The sequence below is a fragment of the Scyliorhinus torazame genome, chromosome 4, assembly GCF_047496885.1.
Source record: "Scyliorhinus torazame isolate Kashiwa2021f chromosome 4, sScyTor2.1, whole genome shotgun sequence".
In the NCBI taxonomy this organism is placed as follows: domain Eukaryota; kingdom Metazoa; phylum Chordata; class Chondrichthyes; order Carcharhiniformes; family Scyliorhinidae; genus Scyliorhinus; species Scyliorhinus torazame.
The window spans coordinates 68,389,878-68,411,393 of NC_092710.1; the positions used below are offsets into that span (position 1 = coordinate 68,389,878).

Consider the following 21,516-nt stretch of genomic DNA (forward strand, 5'->3'; position numbering starts at 1 on the left):
TCCTAAACACACCCCACCTCCGACCACCGACCTACAATTACGATCCCGATTCCATCCCCACACAACTAGACACCACCTTTTGGCACCGAGATAATTCGTACAAACTCGTCCGGAATGATGAGAGCGATCCAAAATCACACCAAGTAGCCCTATCCGCCCTGATACATTCGAGAGTTTGGCACCCGGGAGAAGATGATGACTTTGAGTCTGACTCCCAAAACGAGAACTACTTTGCGACCCTATTCCCAACCGATAACTAAGGTGTCCAGATGATGTTTTAAAAGGAACCGCTTGGGAGAAACGGTGTCCTTTCTGATGGAACCTGCAGCATGTTTGATGTTGTTTGTACTTGTTCTGTTAAATGTTGTATGTCAGACCGGAATTTTTTTTCCCGCGGCCCCAAGCCCTTTCGGCCGAAACCTCTGAGAACTTGCCCGCAGAGACTTGTTAATGTCTCAGACGCCAGTTCAGAGGAACTCGTCTGTCGATTGAAACGCAGACGCCCGTTCGTAATTGCCCTCCTGGTTCGAAGGTAGAACCAATACGGCAACCCCCCACGATGACTACATTTCTTGCCCGTTCTTGTCGGTTGCTCAGGCAGTGGAGAAACGGCATTGGGACCCGCCCTGACTGGGCACACACAGCATTGGTCGCTGCCCTACCAGGGGCCTCCATCCAACTCTTCCCCGTCGCGGCCCATACGCACCTCATTTTGGAAAGTTTGGTACAAAAAGTTTTGTTTTGTTTCAGGTAACTCTTAGGTTGCCAACCTTATGCTATTTACATCCTCAAACATTTGTATGGTAAACCGCACAGCCTGCGAGACGGCTCGCACTGGTTCAGTATTTGTACGTGTGTCTTGTCCTGAAATTCGGTTTTTGAAAAAAAAATGAGGGAGTCACACATAGTGACCAATTATAATGGGAGTAATTGGCACTAAAGGACAGAAAGGCTATCATACGAGATCTTAAACCAAGATAGTAACAGACACTATGCCTGATTGCACAGAACTCCAGAATCTCCACGACTAGAGAACTGAAGAGAAGAGAAGTGAAAGAAGTAGAACCATGAGGACATCTCCACGTTGCTCATCGTTATAATGGACATTTCTTTGCGCGCGAACGTGTACCCCCTGACCTCAACCCCCCCCCCCTCAGGCATTAATGATTCACTTCCCCACAGTACCCAGAGCCCAGTCACAAGCAACACCACACCATCTTGGTGTGACAGGTTTATAACCTGGTACTCCGTGTCCTACGTAATAGAATCCCTATTGGTATTGGCGATACTCTGCTGCATCGTGCAGACTATTCATCTGATAAAATGGAGAAGGAGAGCCTACCACGCTCGCACCCCGGTATATAGGATCAGATCCCCTATTTTCGGATATGACCAGACCCCCGACCCCCACGATCTATAATAAAGAGCATTCGTTTGCGATTTGTTATAAATAAAGAAATCTTCAAGAGCAATTGTACAATCCTGAGCTTGACTGCCAAGCCAGAAAAATGTGTATAATACTGGTATGATTTTGTTTGTATGGTTTAGGAAGTTAGTGTGATGAAATGTTTAAGTGAGTGTAGTTTATTAAGGATAGTTAGAGGTTCTGATTTTCTTGTTTTGTATTGCATGTCCCTGTTTGACATAGCGCCCCTTAGAATTGTCAGTTAAAATTTTTTGCATAGTTATGGTCAGTGTAGAGGCCATAGAAGAGTGCTCGCCGGGTCAGGGAATGAAAAACCACACAGTTATGTGATCCTTCACGCTTCGCGTTAGGATCCCAAGGAGGGTGTGTAGCCACCTGAGTTGGCCAAGTCCCGATTTAAAATGGAGAACAGCAAAGGTTGAAGGGAAATTCAGCCAACACAGGCAGAAACTGGCAGGTGCATGTTACTGTGTATTATACTCTGCAAAAGCCCAGACGGCATCGATACCAGCGACCATCGGCATAATAATGTGGCAGCCATCTACATACTAATGAGCAATCCCCGGGAACAATCGAATCATTTGGGATAAACAAAGCCAAGTCAGACTCCCCGGCGCCAGCAGGAGCCAACACAAAAGAGGTTAACGGAGACCTCAAGACCGCCCATCGATCAGGGAACCGCTCCAGTATTGGAGAAATCGAACCAAGCGATTGGAACGAAGTCCAATCACCTAGAACCAGCTACAGGGTCCGCCCTGAAAGGCGGTAAGCCCCTGGGGGCTATCAAGTTAAGCCCCCAAGTTCAAATCGTCCTTCTTGACAGGGTCACTCAGCAACGCGAACAAACCTTGAGAGTGAACTGTCCAAGCTACCGCATCACTGAAGTAAATCTCAAGTCGACGCTCGCTACGAGATTGGCGCTCCTAGCTACCAGTCCATACCGGCCTTGAATCCCGCAGTTTCAGAATCCGAACGAAAGGCCATTTGTTCCCCTGACTTGGTGGGCCAGTCCGAAGCTAAGTATAGGCCTGTTAGTTGCAGAAGTAGCTTAGAAGCGGAATTTATGCATGAGTAGCGATTTGCTGTGTATAATACATTTTCTTTGATTTGAATCTTACTAACTGGTGTGTTGAGTTATTGATCATTACTTGAACTTGTACCTCGTGGCGGTATCATAAAGATACCTGGCGGCTCGAGAGTAAAGGTAATAAAACAGAGCCAATTGAACCAACCAAAAGTTAACAACAGCAGCCAATGGAGTTCAGCCATAGTGATGGTACCTAAACCAGATGGTACCCAACGGTTGTGTGTGGACTACAGAAAGGTGAATGCATTTACAAGAACGGACTCTTCTCCTATCCCACGTTTGAAGGATTGCATTGAGAAAGTGGGACAATCTGCTTTTATATCCAACTTCCAGACATGGAAAGAACATTTTAAACATCGTATGGAGTTCTTCGATCGACTTCAGGAGGCGGGTTTGGTGATGAACCTAGCCGAAAGTGAATTTGGAGAAGCCCGAATCACTTACCTTGTGGAGTGTCCAATACCCTCAAGACGGAGGGAAATAATGCGATTTCTTAGCATGAGTGGATTTGATCGAACATTTGTGCAAATCTTTTGTGGCATGCTTACTCCACTGATGGAATTGCGAAAGAAAGCTAAAAACATTCAATGGACAGCGGACTTTCAACAGGCATTTGACTGCCTGAAAGCTGTGATCACCAATGTTCCTGTATTGGAGAATTGCAAGGGACTCTGTGGTCAGATTGAACTACAGTATCTGATTCTAAAGAGAAATCCCGAGGAGTAGAGGAATGGATGGATCGTGCAGAGACTTTGTTCAAAGAGACTGGCAATCGAGAATGATTTCGGTTGGAGGAAGAAGAACAAAGAAAAATGGACTATATTATTATACCTGTTTCAGTGTGTTGTTTTCTTTCAACGAAAGGTATATTTACTCTGTACATTTCTTAGTGGATGGTGCAAAAGTGAAAAAAGAAACCATCTTGAAGTTGATGGTTTATTTTGTTTTCTTGTCGGGAGGTGTCATGTGAGGGTACCTTTAAGACATGGATGTTTACGAAATGTACCTTTAAGAAAACAGCGATGTCATAGAGTGGGTGGAGCTTCACTCAGTTCAGGCATTTTGCAGTTTTGATTTTGCAGTTTGAAAAGTGCCTGGCTGGTTTTGCTGAGAGCAGCTAAAAAGTGCCTGGCTGGTTTTGCTGAGAGCAGTTTAAAAGTAGAAAGCCAGTATGAAACAGCAGCTTGAGAAGTTCTGGTTTGTTGTGATCTGCTGCAGGGGGAAAGCCAGGTTTGAGAAAGCAGCTTGGATGTGTCTGTGTGTTTCCAGAGAGTTTGAAGGAAGAAAGCAAGGTGCTGGAGCTGAAGGCAACCAAGCTAATATATCTCTGCCATTCTACAGAAAAAATATATATCCTTTAACCCGATGTGATACTGTTTAAAGGTGTTAAGTCTCTTGGAAGTTTGAAGGAACATTTTAAGGAGTTATTTGCTGTTGCAATATTTTCTGAGTTATCTTTGAATTGAGGAGTGTTAAGAGATCCAATGTTTATTTGAAATGTTAAGTTGAGTTCATGGAATAAACAGTGTTTTGTGTTTAAAAACCCACGTGTCCATAATTGCAATCCCACACCTAGGGAACAAGCCGTGTGCTAGGAAAAGCAACAAATCCATTAAAGGGAGAGGTTGGTTGAACTCCATGATGCATTTTGGGGTTCTGAAAACGCCTCGCCCATAGCATTTCAAATCTTTGGACTCTGGGATGAAATCGGCGCACCCGTAGGAAACCCACGCGGACACAGGGACAATGTGCAACATCCACAGAGTCACACAAGGCCGGAATTGAACCCCGGTTCCTGGCGCTGTCAGGCAACAGGACAAACCATTGTGCTACCTTGGCGGACATATCCTTGTTTTCTAAGAGGATTTAAGGCCAACCAATGTAACCTTGGTGGTGTGAAAGCTTGAAAGGGACAATAATTATGGACAGAATTGCAGTCACCTGGATAAATGTGTATCAATTAAGATAAATAAACCTGGATTTGTTAAAGGAGAATCCTATTCAACTAATCTTATTGACTATTTTCATGACGATACAGATGGTTGATGAACATAATTTGGTTGAGGTGGTGTCCTTTAACATCTAAACCGCGTTTGGTGAGGTGTTACATAACATACATGTCAGGAAAGTCAAAGCCCATGAAATAAAACGGACAGCCACAGTATGAATACGAAATTGGGTGGTTAAGCAGCTGGTTTTCGAACAGGAGGATAATATGTAAAGTGTTCCCCAGAGATCGTTGTTCAGACCCCTGCTTTGTATAGTCTATATCAATGATCGCGATCTGTGTGCGCGTGCCATAAATAAAACATTCTGATGACACAAAACGTGCAAACATTGTTAACTGTCCTGAGGATAGCCAATGTCCTCTTCAAATATTATAAGAGGATGAATGAAATTGATGCCGAGAAGTGTGAAGTGAGAAGATTTTGTTGGAAGAATGATGGAGTCAATTTAAAATAAAGGGTGCAATTCTAAAAGGGGTAGATCATGGAAGGTAGCATAATGGATTAACAACGCCAACAGGATCCTGGGCGTCACAAATTAAGGCATATAATTCAACCTAAAGAATGCTGAGCATTTCTAAATAGCTGGTTTGAGATACACCGGAGCATGGTATCCATTTCTGAGGCCAAGCTTTAGGAAAGATGTGAACGGATTAGGGCGGGTGCAAAAATCATTTATCAGAAGTGTTCGTAGCTGAGGACCTAGATGTGCGGGCAGGAAAATGTAGCGTCTGAACCTCTCTCCGTAGATAACAGGCGACTGAGAGAAGATTTTGTACAGCTGTTCAAGATTATGAGGGCACAGAAAAAGCTGTAAAACACTGTTCCCATCGGCTGAATGGTGGAGAACCTGGAGACATTGATTTATGGGAATTGGGAAAGTACCAAAGAGAAATCGAAGATGAACATTTCAGAGAGCGAATGGTTAGAATATGAATGACCTCAACGAATGAAAAGACAGATGAAATGAAATGAAAATCGCTTATTGTCACAAGAAGGCTTCAAATGAAGTTACTGTGAAAAGATCCCAGTCGCCATATTCCGGCGATGTCAGCATTGCTTTCAGAATTGGAAAGGAATGTGAATCGGGAAATATTGTAGATTGCTGGGTAACGGTAGGCAGTGGGACTAACTGAGTTGGAACTTGGCGAGCCGGCATGGAGACAACCCGATTAAAAGCTTCATGCTATTCTCTAAGCACTCTTTGCTTCTGCCATTGGTCCAGATGCTGATACTTCCTATAATGACACATCAGAGTCACGTGATGTTGATGTTGATCCTCTAATGTCAGAATAGGAGATGACGCAAAATTATATCGAGATATGAACAGTTCCACTCCGTTTGGGGCATGAGACTGAAGCTTTTTAAGCTGAGAGACAGAATTTCTCAGAAACTGCCTATACATCGAGTTCATCAACGATCATGAAATAAAATCATCCACCCCCACCATTAGTCTGAGTCTGGACTCCTGCAGTGACCTCAGGTCTCTCTTTCCACGTGCACTGAATTGATTCCCCCACAGCCTGGAACACATGAAGTAGAAATAAAACAGGTTTCACAACAGCTTAAATAATAAGGAGAGACGATTTTAGTACTATAAAAAGAGTTATAGATTAATATTACTCATCAAAATGATGTCTCAAACAGAATTATTAAATACTGACCCCACCCGCTCCAGAATCCTGCAGGTCAGTATGAGACGGCGGAGAGCGGGGATAGATTGGTCTGTGAAGAAGTTTGATTCCAGGGACAGCAACTTTAGTGACTGGTTTGTACTCAGAGCAGAGGCGAGATCCTCGGCACAAGAATCTGTGAGAGCGTTTTCATCCAACCTGGGATCAAAGAAAGAAAAGTAACATGAATCCGTGTAAATGATTGGCAAGCGTTTACAAGTGCATAGTGAAAGCAGTGTGGACCAGGTACAACATTCACTGCAGGAACTCACCAAGGTTCCTCCCACAACACCTTAAAAACCAACGCCATTTTACACCTCGAACGCTAAGGGCAGCGGACATGTGGGAAAACAACACATGTCGCCTTTCAAGCCATGCACCATCCTAATTTGGAACTAAAACGCCGTTCCTTCACTATTGTTGTGTAAACATGCACCAGATGTGCTGCAGCTCTCTAGGTCGGTAGCTCATTACTGCCCTTTTCAAGGGTGTTCACCAGTAACCAAAACGTTCTGGCCGTCCCTTGACTGAATGAAAAATTCGGCAATGGTTACTCATGGCGCTATTATTCATAGAAAGGTAGAATTTACAATGCAGAAGGAGGCCATTCGGCCCATCGAGACTGCACTGGTCGATGGAAAGAGCACCTTTCTTCACCCACGTCTCCACCCTATCCCGGTAGTTCAATATCCTCACCTAACCATTTGGATGCTAATGGGCAAATTATCATGGCCAGTCCACCTAACCTGCACATCTTTAGACTATTGGTCGTGGACTTTGGATTTTGGTGCTGAAAATAATGCAAATGGCGGGTTATTCGCGGGTAACCAGAATGCTGTAAAGAGATCTGAAAGCGTATCTATTATCAAATATGCTCCCCATTTATAGACCTCTCCTGCATCTCCCGTCTGTCCTGGGGTATGTGCGATTTTAATCATGCATTGGTGTAAGGATCCTTCCTTTTGTACTTGTTTATTCTCTCTTTCTTCCCCTTTTCCCCCTTTCTTTTACTTTTGTTGTTACATTTTTGAACTTTGGATGATTTATGAACATATATCTTTAAGGCAGACTAATTCTTTAGTTCAAGCTGAAGGAAGCAGTGCTTTGTGCCTTTAATTAAAATAGAACCTTCAAGAGGACTGTGCTTCTTTTAGATTGGCGATTGGTGATGACTGGACTTCATTGATTTGGCTGGTGGCCAATGAATGGGCCCAGACTATCTGTCTGGTAACAGGCGGTTATTGGATATTAACCCACTGGAATATTTTAGGTATCAAGAGGTTCCATTTTGGTTTCACATTTGATTCTGCATTTTGGATGGAGGAAAAAAACTAACTCTCTCCCAATGTGATCAATTAAACCTCTCCCTAAGGATACTTTGAGGGCTGCCTTTCTCTCCAGAAAATCTGTGTGTCGTTCTCTTCAGACTGCAAAGGTTGGCAATCAAACCACGAGCTGAATGCAAGGTTTAATTTGAAATAAAGTCTCTCTGCAGAACGATAAAAGCCTGATGGCGAACCTTGAGCCAAAGACACAGCTTGATAAGAAATAAAGTGTCTCCCTAGAAACCCTGCCACCTTTACGTACTGTTTGTTCTAACATGTGGGGACTCTGAAGTAATGATTCGTTGTAAACCAGAGATTTTGATCAACCAGCATACTGTGAACAAACACTCTTAACATATGACCTCCATCCTTATTATTTTTCCGCATTTTCACCCCTCTGTGTTTGTCTGTCTTGCGTGTGGGTAGAGGGTGGGACTGTTAAAGGGGTAGTAGGTATTAGCATGTTCTTATCCATTTGTTTTTACCTCATATTTCACGATAGTGTTTGCTATAAATAAATAGTATTCGTGCTTCAAGTCACAAACCTGGTATCTGTGATTATTGGGCAGCCAAGGGCAAAGACCTCGCACTTTCTAATAAGAGTTCTTGGTTAATTAATTTGTGTTGTGACTCCAGGGCATGTCGGGCGGAATTGGTCGCGCAATTGCCCAGGATAGCAATTGGTGTATTGATTTCTTCTGTCCCATCTATTGGACATTAAATGGCTCTCAAAGTGCTCTTAACATCGCTGCAAAATGGGCTCATTATCACGATAGTGCCATCCAAATATATTAGTGGTGTCCACACCTAGAAAGACCGATTCACAGAACCCAAAGCTTTGTTTGAAGATATGAAATCTTCCTTTTCTGCACATATTTCTAACTCTTATCGAACGCTGCCCATCAATTATTTGAGAGGACTCAGATTGCTTGCAATGCATAGCAGGTTCATTCCAGGCAACGTTTGTGACCTGGTCACCAGGGTATGCAAGTGGTCTATTGTGGAAGGAATGTTTATTTTTAGGAAGCTCTTGGATATTCGTGTCGTTTTCATCAGAGCAATCTTGATTTATTCAAGTTATGAGGCCAGCTAATTCTGTAGGGGCAGGTTTCAATTCATCTCACTCTTCTCAGTTAATTACTAACTATTGTTACACTACAACAGGAGACATTTGTTGATTGTGTCAAGACAACCAGGTGAGTTGGCACAAGCTGTGCTTGGGCCGTCTTTTCAAAGCCTGATTTCATTTGGAGACAGGAGTGCTATTTCGAGGGGAGGCTGCTTGGCCACTTATAGATATCGCAGATTAACTGGCAAAGAACGCTTGCTGCTGAATCCCACACGCAAGATTATCATAGCATTTACAGTGCAGAAGGAGGCCATTCGGCTCATCGAGTCTGCACCGGCTCCTGGAAAGAGCACCAGATTGACTGTGGTTGGTCAACACCTCCACCCTATCCATATAACCCAGTAACCCCACCCAACACTAAGGGCAATTTTGGACACTAAGGGCAATTTATCATGGCCAATCCACCAAACCTGCACATCTTTGGACTGTGGGAGGAAACCGGAAAACCCGGAGGAAACCCACGCACACACGGGGAGGATGTGCAGACTCCGCACAGACAGTGGCCCAAGCCGGAATCGAACCTGGGACCCTGGACCTGTGAAGCAATTGTGCTATCTACAATGCTACCGTGCTGCCGAAGAGTGAAGTTGCAGCTGCTACTGGCAGCTTGCTTGTCACACTTCCGCCTCTCCCATCCACTGAAGAATTTATATTCCCATCTGCGCCGGGTCTATTAAAAGTGAAAGTCAGACTAATCCCAGAAGGGCGATTTTCCACATCAAGGGATCGCTTCAAACACAAGGAACTGTTAGTCACATTTGAGCAAATAGCCGTTCTACCTTGAGGGCAGACTCATAACTAAAGGCAAGGAGGCGGGGACTCCGACAAAACATCTCTAGCTTTGCAGTTACTGTTGCCTCCTCAGCCTGCTGAAACACTGTGAAGAAACAATTAGCCTATAATAATAATGTATTATGCTTACTGATGACATATTTCCAGAAACTAATAAGAATGTTTATTGTCAGCTATCCGGTTGCTAAAAACGAAATCACTCTCATCTGGTACTTACCGCAGATCCTGTATCTTGCATTTCGGGTTCCTCAGAGTTTCAGACAATAATTTCATTCCTGAATCTCGCAGTTTATTGTAACTCAGGTTAATAACCATCAGTGACATGTTTACGCTGAGAGCAGAGGCGAGATCCATGGCACAAGAAGCTGTGAGACCAACCACAGTCAATCTGGATATCAGAGAGGGAGAGAAATAAAAACCAGTAAAATCACATTGCTAATGTATGGTTATAACACTATTCATAATGCAGTGACACACATCAGATCACTGTAAATGCACATTACAGTTTATCACTTACTGCAGGTCGTGTATTTTACACTTTGGGTTCCTTAGAGCCCTAGACAATGCTTTCACTCCAGAATCTCCGAGGTTATTATTACTCAGGTTCAGATCAGACAGCGACTGGTTTGTACTGAGAGCGGAGACGAGACCCTCAGCACCAGAGTGTGTGAGAGCAACAGCTTCCAGTCTGTGAAGCAGCGAATTGGGAAAATAACACAAATATTACGAAAGCAGCGTTTAAATACTTATAGTATACCGTGTTAAATAATCGATTTACAAATTATAATAACAGGAGACTGTTCTAGGCAACCAGTTATAATAAACACTATCTGACTCAGCATGGTACTTACTCCAGTTTCCTTATTTTACAATCAGGATGCCTCAGAGCCGCAGACAGTACTTTCATTCCCGCATCTCCCAGTTCATTATTACTCAACCTAAACACAGACGAACAATTTGCATCAACCCTCCAGTCACCTGAAAAGATCACTGGCTCCGATACCACAGGAAAATTGGAAGAAACATCGGGAAATCAACACAATAAATGTTCAACTCATGAACTGTTATCAAATTGCTGGCCTGGGGACTATCAGATCAACCTCCCATCATACACTGCATGATTAGCCTCTTGGTTCCACATTAGGCAATATAATCTTATCCACTACAAACCGACTGACAGACAGTTCACACTCGCAAGTTATTAATGGAGAACAATTTATAAGCAGGTTAGAACGATTAGAGAGGAGTTACCTACAAAAGTGTTCAGTCACCGGCGGTGGAGGTTTAGAACTCTCTGCCTGAAAATCGTGGCGAGGGAAGAAACCCACACTTAACTTAAAGGAGGACTTGATATGCAATTGAAGTGATGTAACATTATTGTGGGGCAAACACTAAAAGCAAGTCGCGGTTCGATAATTATTCTGGCTAACACAAACGCAAAGCATCATACAAAACATTTTCCGAGTTCTAACTTTCAGTAGTTCTAAATGTCGGCTGCATGAAAGCTCTTCGCTGATGATCAGAATTACCATCCTGCAATATTAGTGACCAGCCGTGTTATAATTCTGCAACTTTACTTAATTTCGGCTGTGAATTTGGGGGAATTGGGCGATTGTCAGTGAATCAAATGAGGAGCTGATCAGTAATTTACGAAATTAGTTGTGCATTACATGAATCTTTATCTTGCAAAGAGTTATGTCGTGAAGTAATGCCACATTTGGTGGCAAACTTGTCCTGCGACATTAAATGTGGCAAGGAGATTTATTTTGTCTGGCTACATGTCTTTATTGCCATCGAGCCCTCGATTTATAAGGAAGATGAATCTGTCAGTTTATCTCTTGTTGAAGTAGCTGGACTTTTATTAAAAGTCAGGCAGATTCGTGTTTAAAAATAAATTTAGAGTGCCCAATTTATTTTTTTCCATTTAAGGGGCAATTTATAGCGTGACCAATCCACCTACCCTGCACATCTTTGGGTTGTGGGGGTGAAACCCACGAAAACACGGGGAGAATGTGAAAAGTCCACACGGACTGTGACCCAGAGCCGGGATCGAACCTGGGACCTTGGCGCCGTGAGGCAGCAGTGTTAACCACTGCGCCACCGTGCTGCTCCGTCAGATTCTTTTAAAGGAACTTTAACGTGTTCTCTTCCTATTACTTTGCTCCTGGTGACTCATTGCACAAAAAAAACCAGATGACACGTGTTCACTCACTTCCACTCCAAACCTCATTTCATCTACTACATCCGTTACTTTGGGAAGATAATACTTGACAGCACATTGGTTGAATTTAATATTCCTTCTCCTTACAACAAATGTGAGCGAAGTAAATTACGGCTTTACAACAGGATGGTAGCTACATAAACAAATAAATAGTTACCTCAAAACTTGACACTTGTACAGTACTGATTCCAGCCGGTGGAGTACTTCATGCTGAATGTAGCAGTTCTGCAGATCAAAGTAACTGAGGGTATCACATAATCCAATAATTGGGGCCAGCACTGCACAGTCAATAGGGGTGAGTCGTAAAGATTTGTGTGGGTCTGAGTCTCCAAATTTAAGCATTTGTATATAACCCACTACGGCATGAGCCAGGGCATTGTTCTGAGACTCGAATAAGTAGTGCAGCGCATTCAAGAGGTTCCTTTTCCCGATTTTACTCTCTGCATTTCCCATATGTGCTACAAAATTCTCCTTCACCCAGTCGATCACTTCACAGGTTGCTTGGTGTAAAAAGGGACCCAGAATTTCTTCCAGAGGCCAAGCTGACTGTGATGAGGAAAGGCCAGCAGCGAAACGAAGAACGACCTCAAACCGTCCATCAGGCTTGCTGTAGGATTCACGGAAGAGGTGCTGGATGTCTTTGCGATCTGTGGCCAGGAATTGTGCGAGTGCAGCTACAAACTCCTGGATGGTGATGTGTGGGAATGTGTAAACCACACTCTGACCAGAATCATCTCTCTCTAAAAGTTCCATCAGGAACCCAGATAGGAACTGGGAAGGTAGCAAATTATTCTTGATAAAATCTCCATTTCGAAACACAACCTTCTTTTCGGAGACTCCTGTGAAGGCCATCTTACCAATCTTCAAAAGCATATCACGGGGGTTTTCAATCTTTCGGCCGTGATTTTTCAGAATGTTGTAAATGTAGTAGGAATACAGCTGGGTGATGGTCTTGGGAACTCTCTGTTGTTTCTTGTCTCCTTGTGTAAAGAAGGGACCCAGTGATAGTCCGAGGATCCAGCAGTAGGAAGGGTTGTAGCACATGGTGTACAGAATCTCGTTCTCCTCCACATGTCTGATAATTACTTCTGCCACTGCCTGGTGTTCGAAAAACTTCTTAAAATATTCCTTCCGTTCCGCACCAACAAATCCTAGGATTTCAGCCCAGACACTGACCTCAGCCTTTTCCAATAAATGGAGTGCAGTGGGGCGGCTGGTCACTAGCACTGAACATCCTGGGAGCAGCTTATGCTGTATTAAACTGTACACAATGTCAGACACTTCACACCAGCATTCGGGATCTGTGCACATGGACTGAGGTTTTGTATTTTTCCGATTTTCATCAAAATTGATGCTGTCCTTGAATTCATCCAAACCATCGAAAATAAACAGCAATCCCTCTGGGTTCTTCCAAAGGTCTTCCAGAACATCCCCAAAGTATGGGTAGTGATTCAGTATCAAATGCTTTAGGTTCGTTTTACAGTTAATATTGTTCAAATCCCGGAATTTAAAACTGAAAACAAATTGAAACTGTGGATATATTTTTCCAATAGACCAGTCATAAACAATCTTTTGAATCATCATTGTTTTTCCAATCCCGGGAATTCCACTTAATGCTGCTGAACTGCCAGAATTCGATCGATCAAAGAAATGTTTCATTTTCTGGAGCAAACAACCAAATTGAGAAAAACTGCTCTGGAACAATTGATCAATTCGGATTTTTTCCAGTTCTCTCCGGAGATGTTTCTCCCTCCATTCTTCATGGTCTCGGCCTCGTGCCAGAAGCTCGTGTTCTACAAGTGTCCGATCTCGAACAGTAGAAATAACCGTCAGTTCAACATATCGATCAATCAACTTGAAAACTTTAACCTTCGCTTTTATTAGAATAGTGTTCATTCTCAGTGTTTCAGTTTGTTTCCGCAGTCTCTCCTTGTGTTCTTGTTGAACATCTTCAATTGGAACAGAAATATTTGTTACGCTATTGCTTATAATATCATATAATATAAATGAAAGAAAATAATTAAATACAACTTTTCAATACAAGAAAAACATGATACAAATTATTTCTTGGTTTTAATGGAGGCGAGTGCAGAACCTTAACAGGCAATGGAAATGAAACTTTGGTGAGAGACTTGGTATAATTTAATTGCAAGACCGTGAAAAATGGGACATATTGTTTGGCACCAGTTATATTCCACTTCCACGACTCCAATTAACATGAAAGAAGAAATGTTTCAACTCTTCAGATGATGCAATTACCTGCTAAAAGTGAAGAGATGGGCAATGCCACATTTCATAGAATTTACAGTGCAGAAGGAGGCCATTCGGCCCATCGAGTCTGCACCGGCTCTTGGAAAGAGACCCTGCCCAAGGTCAACACCTCCACCCTATCCCCATAACCCAGTAACCCCACCCAACACGAAGGGCAATTTTGGACACTAAGGACAATTTATCATGGCCAATCCACCTAACCTGCGCACCTTTGGACTTTGGATTTCCATCTGAATGCAATAATATATTTTTATTCATTTACAGAATGTGGGCGTTGTTGTTATTGCCCATCCCTAGATGCTCTTCAGAAGGTGGTAGTGAGCTGCCCTCTTGAGACAATGCAGTCCCTGAGGTGCAGGAACACCTACAGTGCTGTTATGGAGTAAATTTCACGATCTTTCCCCAGTGACAGTGAAGGAACTGTGATATATTTCCATATCAGAGTGGTGAGTGACTTGGAGGGGAACGTCCAGGTGGCGGGGTTCCCATCTATCTGCTGCTCTTGACCTTCTGGATGTTAGTGGTCGTGGGTTTGGAAGGTGCTGTCTAAGGAACCTTAGTGAGTTACTGCAGTGCATCTTGTAGGTGGTACTCTGTTCGTCAGTGGCGGAGGGGTTGGATGTTTGTGGAATGGGGAGCAATCAGTTGGGCTGCTTTGTCCTGGATGGTGTCGAGCTTGTTGAGAATTGTTGGAGCACTACTCATCCAGGCAAGTGGAGAGTATCCAATTAAACTCCTGACTTGTGCCTTGTAGAAGTGGACAGGCTTTGGGGCTGAGGAGGTGAGTTACTCGTCGTAAGATTCTTAGACTTTGACTCGCCTCGGTGGCCACTGTATTAATATTACCAGTCCAGTTCAGTTTCTGATCAACCCCAGGATGTTTATTGTGAGGGATCCACTAATGGGAATGCCATTGAATGTCAAGGGACGATGGTTAGGTCCTCTCTTCTTGGAGCTGGCCATTGCCTGCCACTTGTGTAGCATGAAAGTGGAAACTTGCCACTTTTCAGCCCAAGCCTGGATATTGTCCAGCTCTCATTGCATTTGGATATCAACTACTTCATTATCTGAGCAGTCGCGAATGGTGCTGAACATTGTGCAGTCATTCGCAAACATCCCCACTTCTGACCTTTTGATGGAAGGGACGTCACTGATGAAGCAGCTGAAGATGGTTGGGCCCAGGGCACTATCCTGAGGAACTCCTGCAGTGATGTCCTGGAGCTGAGATGATTGACCTCCAATCACCACAACCATCTTCCTTTTTGCCAGGCATGATTGCAAGCAAGAGAGAATTTTCCCATTTACTACAGTTTAGCTAGGCTCCTTGATGCCATACCCAAATGCTGCCTTGCTGTCAAGGGCAGATATTCACACTTCACTTCTGGCATTCACCTCCTTTGTCCATGTTTGAACTAAGGCTGTAATGAGGTCAGAAGGTGAGTGCCCCTGGCGGAACCCATTGCAGAAGGAGGCAAATCAGAGCTGACCCTTGGAAAGAGCACACTACCTAAGCCCAACCACCTGCCCCGTAATCCCGGAATCCACCTGATATTTGGAGACCTAAGGGAAAGTTACCGTGTCCACCTGACCTGGACATGTTTGGACTGTTGGCGGAAACCCAGGCAGACAAGTGGAGAAAGTGTGAACACAGACAGTCAACATAGTTTTGAATCGATCCCGATTCTCTTGTATGGGGATGCAGCAGTGCTAACCACTGTGCCACCGTGCCGCCATTACTTTCCATCTACAATATATTCTGACTTGTGTTGGTTTCCTTTGAACGCTTCACTGACCATTGACACAGTGACTGTTCCATTTGAACTCTTTGGTCCAACTGTTCCTCTGTTTCAGTTTGATTTTCGTGCTCCATGCAGTAAATTAGTTTTTTAAAATCTTGGTGAAGTAAAATATACCTATGTGATCAAATTTATCGTTGGTTGTATGCCCATTCTGTTAGTTTTGTAACATCGTTTTACAATGCGTTGCAATTCTCATCAGTATAGATTACCAGCCAAACAACTACATCGCCAATCTGAGACAGTGTTCAAATTTAAAGATGGTGCTTCTGAATTCAAAGTTCAAATATTAAATATAAATTTTGAGCAACATCAAGTATTTTTCTTCATAAGGCCTGGGTCCTTATTGTCTACTGCTCTGGATAACTAACTTATACTCCTAACTTTGCATTCACTGCAGCCAACAAGTCTGTTACCGTGTGACCTTACCTTGTTCATCAGCCTAGAATGTTGGAACTAATCGATGACCACTCAGAAGTAAATTACATCAGCAATATTTTCCTTATCTGGTGTCTCTCTTTTTTAACCTTTCAATGAGCCTGGTCAAGCAAGAACTTTCCTTTTGAATGATAAGTTTTCTATCCATTAATATATTTCGCTTCAGAAATATGATTACAATGTTAGCTTTCTGAATTCCTCCGGCTGCGTGCAATTTAACAAATTATTTCATATGTATCATATTGTTTTTCTATTGATTTGCGAGAATCTTGCAGTCAGGCATTTCCTCCTCTTTGAGGTTGATTTATTTAAACACAAAGTAGCCTAAACACTATGAACAGGACTATGCCATGCGGCGCATGGAGCCGATTCCTTGGTTCAGGAATATTATGGTTTCTACATCAACTGCACTGTTTGGTGGCTGACTGGGATTCTGTGCTTCCCTTTATACCCAAGCCTCTTACGACTTCAGTCTTGAACATACTTTGCGTCTCTACTCATCTCCCTGGTAGAGAAGAAAAGGGATTTTTACCCAACTGAATGAAGAAGGTTCTCCTAAGACGATCTAGATTCTGCAGAAAATCACAATACTCTTTCAGCACCCACTCTATCAAGCACTTCAACAATTTTCCATGACTAATTTGCACAATATCCCACAACGCCAACTTAAATTCACAGATATTTGTTTAAAAATGCCTACACAGCGTATGATGGCTATCTGTCAGTTGGTTGAAATGTTGTTTTTTTTAGGTTTAAGAGATTCGTTTCTAGATTTATGTTGGAGTTCAGTTTGTTAGCAATCTGACAGCTCTGTATGGGGATATGGGCCCGTGTGATTGAGGATTCACAGTTTAGAAAGATGCTGACAGGTTTGACAGATATATATGCAATTCCAAAATGTGCCATTACTCTCACCACAGATAGATCAATGCATCTGCATTAACGGAGTAATGATACATCTGCAAATTTACTATGAACCTCTGAAATGCCTGTGCATTGGGAATGAACTCTGCACAGAAATTTTGGTTTGACATCAAGCTGTCTTGATTCAAGCCCTTGAACTTTGAACTCAAATATTTTGTCAATCTTTCGGAAAACGGACAGGTTCACTCATTTGGGTCCTCAGAAGTAAAATATCATGTTCAAAATGGAATCACACCACTTACCTTTCAATTGTTCAGAAACTTCCGATAGATTTTCATTAATATTTAAGTTTTCAAACGCTTCAAAACCTGATAAGACCAATTAGACCTCACGTTACAAGTTATAGGCAATAGAATAGCAATGGCATACATCAAATCTAAACCAATGGTATTTCACAGTACCAATTTCTTCCAGTTCGTTCAGTATTTTGTCCAACTTTGGGACTCCCTGGCGCATTTTCACAAATGATTTCCACATTACCCTTCTGGCCCCAGAGCCTTTCTCCATCACAAGCTTGAGGAGAAGTTTGGAACTGTCCGCTCTGTTTGTCTTCTCCGCGAGCTCTGTGATTTTCTGTAAAGAGCAATGGTAATATATTAAGGAGAGAGTAAAGAAAAACAACCGAGCGTAAGAACGAAGGGATGTGTACCCTGACTGGATTTCTCAATTTTTCAATCTGTAGAGAAAATGTTGAAGGAACTAAATAGTACATGACCACTGTTTTGTACTGCACGTTCAAATAATTAAGGAATGCAACGATCGCTGGTCGGCGTTGTCCAAAGTACTCAGTGCAGAATCACATGATCTCAGTTGTGCAAAACACACTCACTTAAGGCAGAACAAAACAATCTTCTTCGTCGATCATGCACTAACGGGTATGGTTTTCCACCTCAGAAACTCCGTGTTACTGTTCAGTGGGTCACTGAATGGCAGATCAGCCGATCCTGGAGCCGCGTCTTCGACCGCACACTTGTGTTTCCGAGGGGTGTGATTGGTCCTCAGGCTGCAGATCGCTGGGATTCCTTTCTTCTTTTTCAGGGCCTCGTCTTGCCGTCGGGTGTCCTCAAAGTATTGTGTCCCTTAAATCATAGGTTCGGCCAAGTAGATCTATTCTGAACAAGGGTCTCCAGGCGTTGACGTCCATATTGCATTTCTTGAGGTAAGCTTTCAGGACAATACCGGTAATTGATATTCAGCTTAACCAAAGAACTAACTCGATAATCATTTCGCACTGTACACTAAGCTATGCTAAATAATGGCCGCTGTTCTGGACTGTAGATGGTGACACTACTAAAATCGGTGATGGACAAGGGACAAAGTTGAAGGAGCGAAGAAATGTGGAAGTTTGCGAAATCGGAGAGGTGACAAAAACAGCAGTGGCAGCCGATGTCCTGCAAGATTTTTAAAACACGAATGCACCTGTTCAACTAAAGGGATTGTACAGCCGATGCAGCCAATATAAATCAGTGGCCACAGCCCTGATAGCTGAACGGAACTTGGTAAGTATTTTGATATGAGCAAGAGTGTCCCGGATGAGCTTTAATATATGAAGGCGATGATTCTCTTCAGCGGAAAACATTGAGAAGTGACCTAATTCAGACATATGCAATTCTACTTTGATGGACAGGGTAGATGAAGGAGCGACACAGTCCCAGGAAAATTGACAGTTCATACAGAACTGAGATAAGAAGGAATGTCTTTACTTAGAGGGTGGTGAACCTTTGGGATTATCTGTGCCAGAGGCAGTGATCGCACATTCGTTTAACTTGTGCAAGATTGAGGCTGATAGATTTCCACATATTACACACATCAAAGGATACCAGGATAGTGCAAGAAAATGGTGTTGAAGGAAAAGATTAGCCATCATCTTGGCTTGGATCATGGCGATAGTACAGTTGAACACGTGGCTAAAGAGCTGGTTTAGCAGTGAGGGCTTTAGATATATGCATCGCTGGGATGTCTTCTGGGGAGGTTGGGACCTATACAAGAAGAACGGGTTGTACCTGAACTGGAGGGGGACCAATATCCTGGGCGGGAGGTTTGCTGGCGCTGTTCGGGAGGTGTTAAACTAATGTGGTAGAACATAGAACATTGAACATACAGTACAGAAAGAGGACATTCAGCCCATCGAGTCTGCACCGACCCAGTTAAGCCCTCACTTCAACCCTCTGCCCTTAACCCAATAACCCCTCCTAACCTTTTTGGATATTCAGGGCAATTTAGCATAGCCAATCCACCTAATCTGCACGTCTTTGGACTGTGGGAGGAAACCGGAGCACCTGGAGTAAACCCACGCAGACACGGGGAGAACGTGCAGACTTCGCACAGACAGTCACCCAGCAGGGGGTGGAGGAGACCGGAACAGCAGGCCTGTAAGTGTAGAGACCGTGAAAAAAGTGAGACTGAGATAAACATAGCGCAAAGTAAAAGAAAGCTGAGGGACTGTAGGCCTGGAGTGCGTTTATTTCAATGCAAGAAGTATAACAGGTAAAACAGATGAACTGAAAGCCTGGATTATGGCATGGAACTAAAATGTAATTTCAATTACGGAGACATGGATAAAAGAGAGAATGGACGGGACAAAAGTGGAAACAAAAGAGTTGTGGGAGTTGCATGGCTGATTAGGGAGCAGATCACAGCGGTAGTGGGGGAGGACACATTGGAGGGATCTTGTAGTGAGTTATTATGGTTGGGGCTCAGGAATAAAAAGGGAGAAATCACAATGTTGGGTGTGTACTACAGACGTCCCAACAGCCCACAGGAGACAGAGAAGCAGTTGTCTAGTCTGATACTGAAAAGGTCTGAAAAACGCAGGGTAGTTGTGATGGGCGATTTAAATTTCCCCCATATTGACTGGGAATTATAGGCCTGACATCAGTGGGGGGGAAACTTTTGAAAAAGATGCTGCGGGACAGGATGTATGTACATTTGGAGGAAAATGGAAGAGTTGTGACAGGCAGCATGGTTTTGTACGGGGAAAATCATGTTTCATCAACTTGATTGAGTTTTTTTAAGAGATGACAAGGAAAATTGATGAGGGAAATTATGTGGATGTAGTTTATATAAACTTTAATAAGGCGTTTAACAAGGTCCCACATGGCAGACTGGTACAAAACTAAAATCTCATGGGATTCGAGGTGGGCTGGATAGATGGATGCAGAACTGGCTTGGTTACAGAAGACAGAGTAGCGGTGGAAGGGTGTTTTTCTGAATGGAGATCTGTAGCTAGTGGTATTCCACAGGGTTCAGTGCTGGGCCTCTGCTGTTTGTAGCATACACAAATGATATGGAGGAAAACGTGGGTAGTCTGATTAGTATGTTTGCGGATGACACAAAGATTGGTGGAGTTGCTGATAGTGCTGAGGATTGTCAGAGGATGCAACAGAGTATAGATTAATTAGAGACTTGGGCACAGAACTGGCAGATGGAGTTTAATCCAGTCAAATGCGAGGTGGTGCATTTTGAAGGGTCAAATCTAGCTATGAATGATACTGTAAATCACAGAACCCTTAGGAACATTAACACGCAGAGGGATCTGGGTGTGCAGATCCACAGTTCCCTAAAAGTAGCAACACAGGTGGCTAAAGAGATTATGAAGGCATATGGCATGCTTGAATTCATCAGCCGGAGAATTGAGTGTAATAGTTGAGAAAGCATTTTGCAACTATAAAACCTTGGTTACGCCGCATTTCGAATATTACGTGCAGTTCTGGTCACCCATTATCAGAAGGAGGTGGAGCTTTGGAGAGAGTACAAAGAAGGATCACCAGGATGCTGTCTGGTCTCGAGGGTGTCTACCATGAGGAGAGATTGAATAAACTGGGGATGTTTTCACTGAAAAGAAGGAGGCTGAGGGGAGATCTGATAGAATTCTACAAAATTATGAGAGGCATAGACAGAGTGGACAGTCAGAGGCTTTTTCCAAGGGAGGAAGTGTCAACTATAGGGGAAGGCAGCAGTAGCCAGGTTCATGGCACCGTGGCTGGTCTGCTGTACAGAAGGACAGGAAATAGAGTGGAAGGGCTATAGTCATAGGAGATTCAATTGTAAGGGGAGTAGATAGGCGGTTCTGTGGTCGAAAACGAGACTCCCGAATGGTATGTTGCCTCCCAGGTGCACGGGTCAGGGATGTCTCAGATCGGCTGCAGAACGTTCTGAAGGGGGAGGGTGAACAGCCAGTCGTCGTGGTGCATACAGGCACCAATATGATCGGTAAAAAACGGGATGAGGTCCTACAAACAGAATTTAGGGAGTTAGGAACCAAGTTAAAAAGTTGGACCTCAGAGGTAGTAATCTCAGGATTACTACCGGTGCCATGTAATAGTCAGAGTAGAAATGAAAACATGGGCAGGATGAATGCGTGGCTTGAGAGATGGTGCAGGAGGGAGGGGTTCAGATTTTTGGGACATTGGGACCGGTTCTGGCGGA

General features: G+C 43.4%; 1 protein-coding gene across 1 annotated transcript in view; it reads right to left on the reverse strand.

Annotated features, from left to right (window-relative positions):
* Positions 1 to 1,181: 1,181 nt before the first annotated feature.
* LOC140410285 (NACHT, LRR and PYD domains-containing protein 3-like) overlaps positions 1,182 to 21,516 on the reverse strand; it is a 43,573-nt gene continuing 23,238 nt past the window's right edge. Inside the window, exons 3-10 of the mRNA XM_072498259.1 lie at positions 17,490 to 17,661; positions 17,331 to 17,396; positions 11,817 to 13,608; positions 10,290 to 10,376; positions 9,956 to 10,126; positions 9,656 to 9,826; positions 6,184 to 6,351; positions 1,182 to 6,042 (exon numbers count right to left, since the gene is read on the reverse strand). Coding sequence (XP_072354360.1) covers positions 5,940 to 6,042; positions 6,184 to 6,351; positions 9,656 to 9,826; positions 9,956 to 10,126; positions 10,290 to 10,376; positions 11,817 to 13,608; positions 17,331 to 17,396; positions 17,490 to 17,661 — 2,730 coding nt within the window. The 3' untranslated portion in view covers positions 1,182 to 5,939. The remainder of the gene's footprint in view (positions 6,043 to 6,183; positions 6,352 to 9,655; positions 9,827 to 9,955; positions 10,127 to 10,289; positions 10,377 to 11,816; positions 13,609 to 17,330; positions 17,397 to 17,489; positions 17,662 to 21,516) is intronic.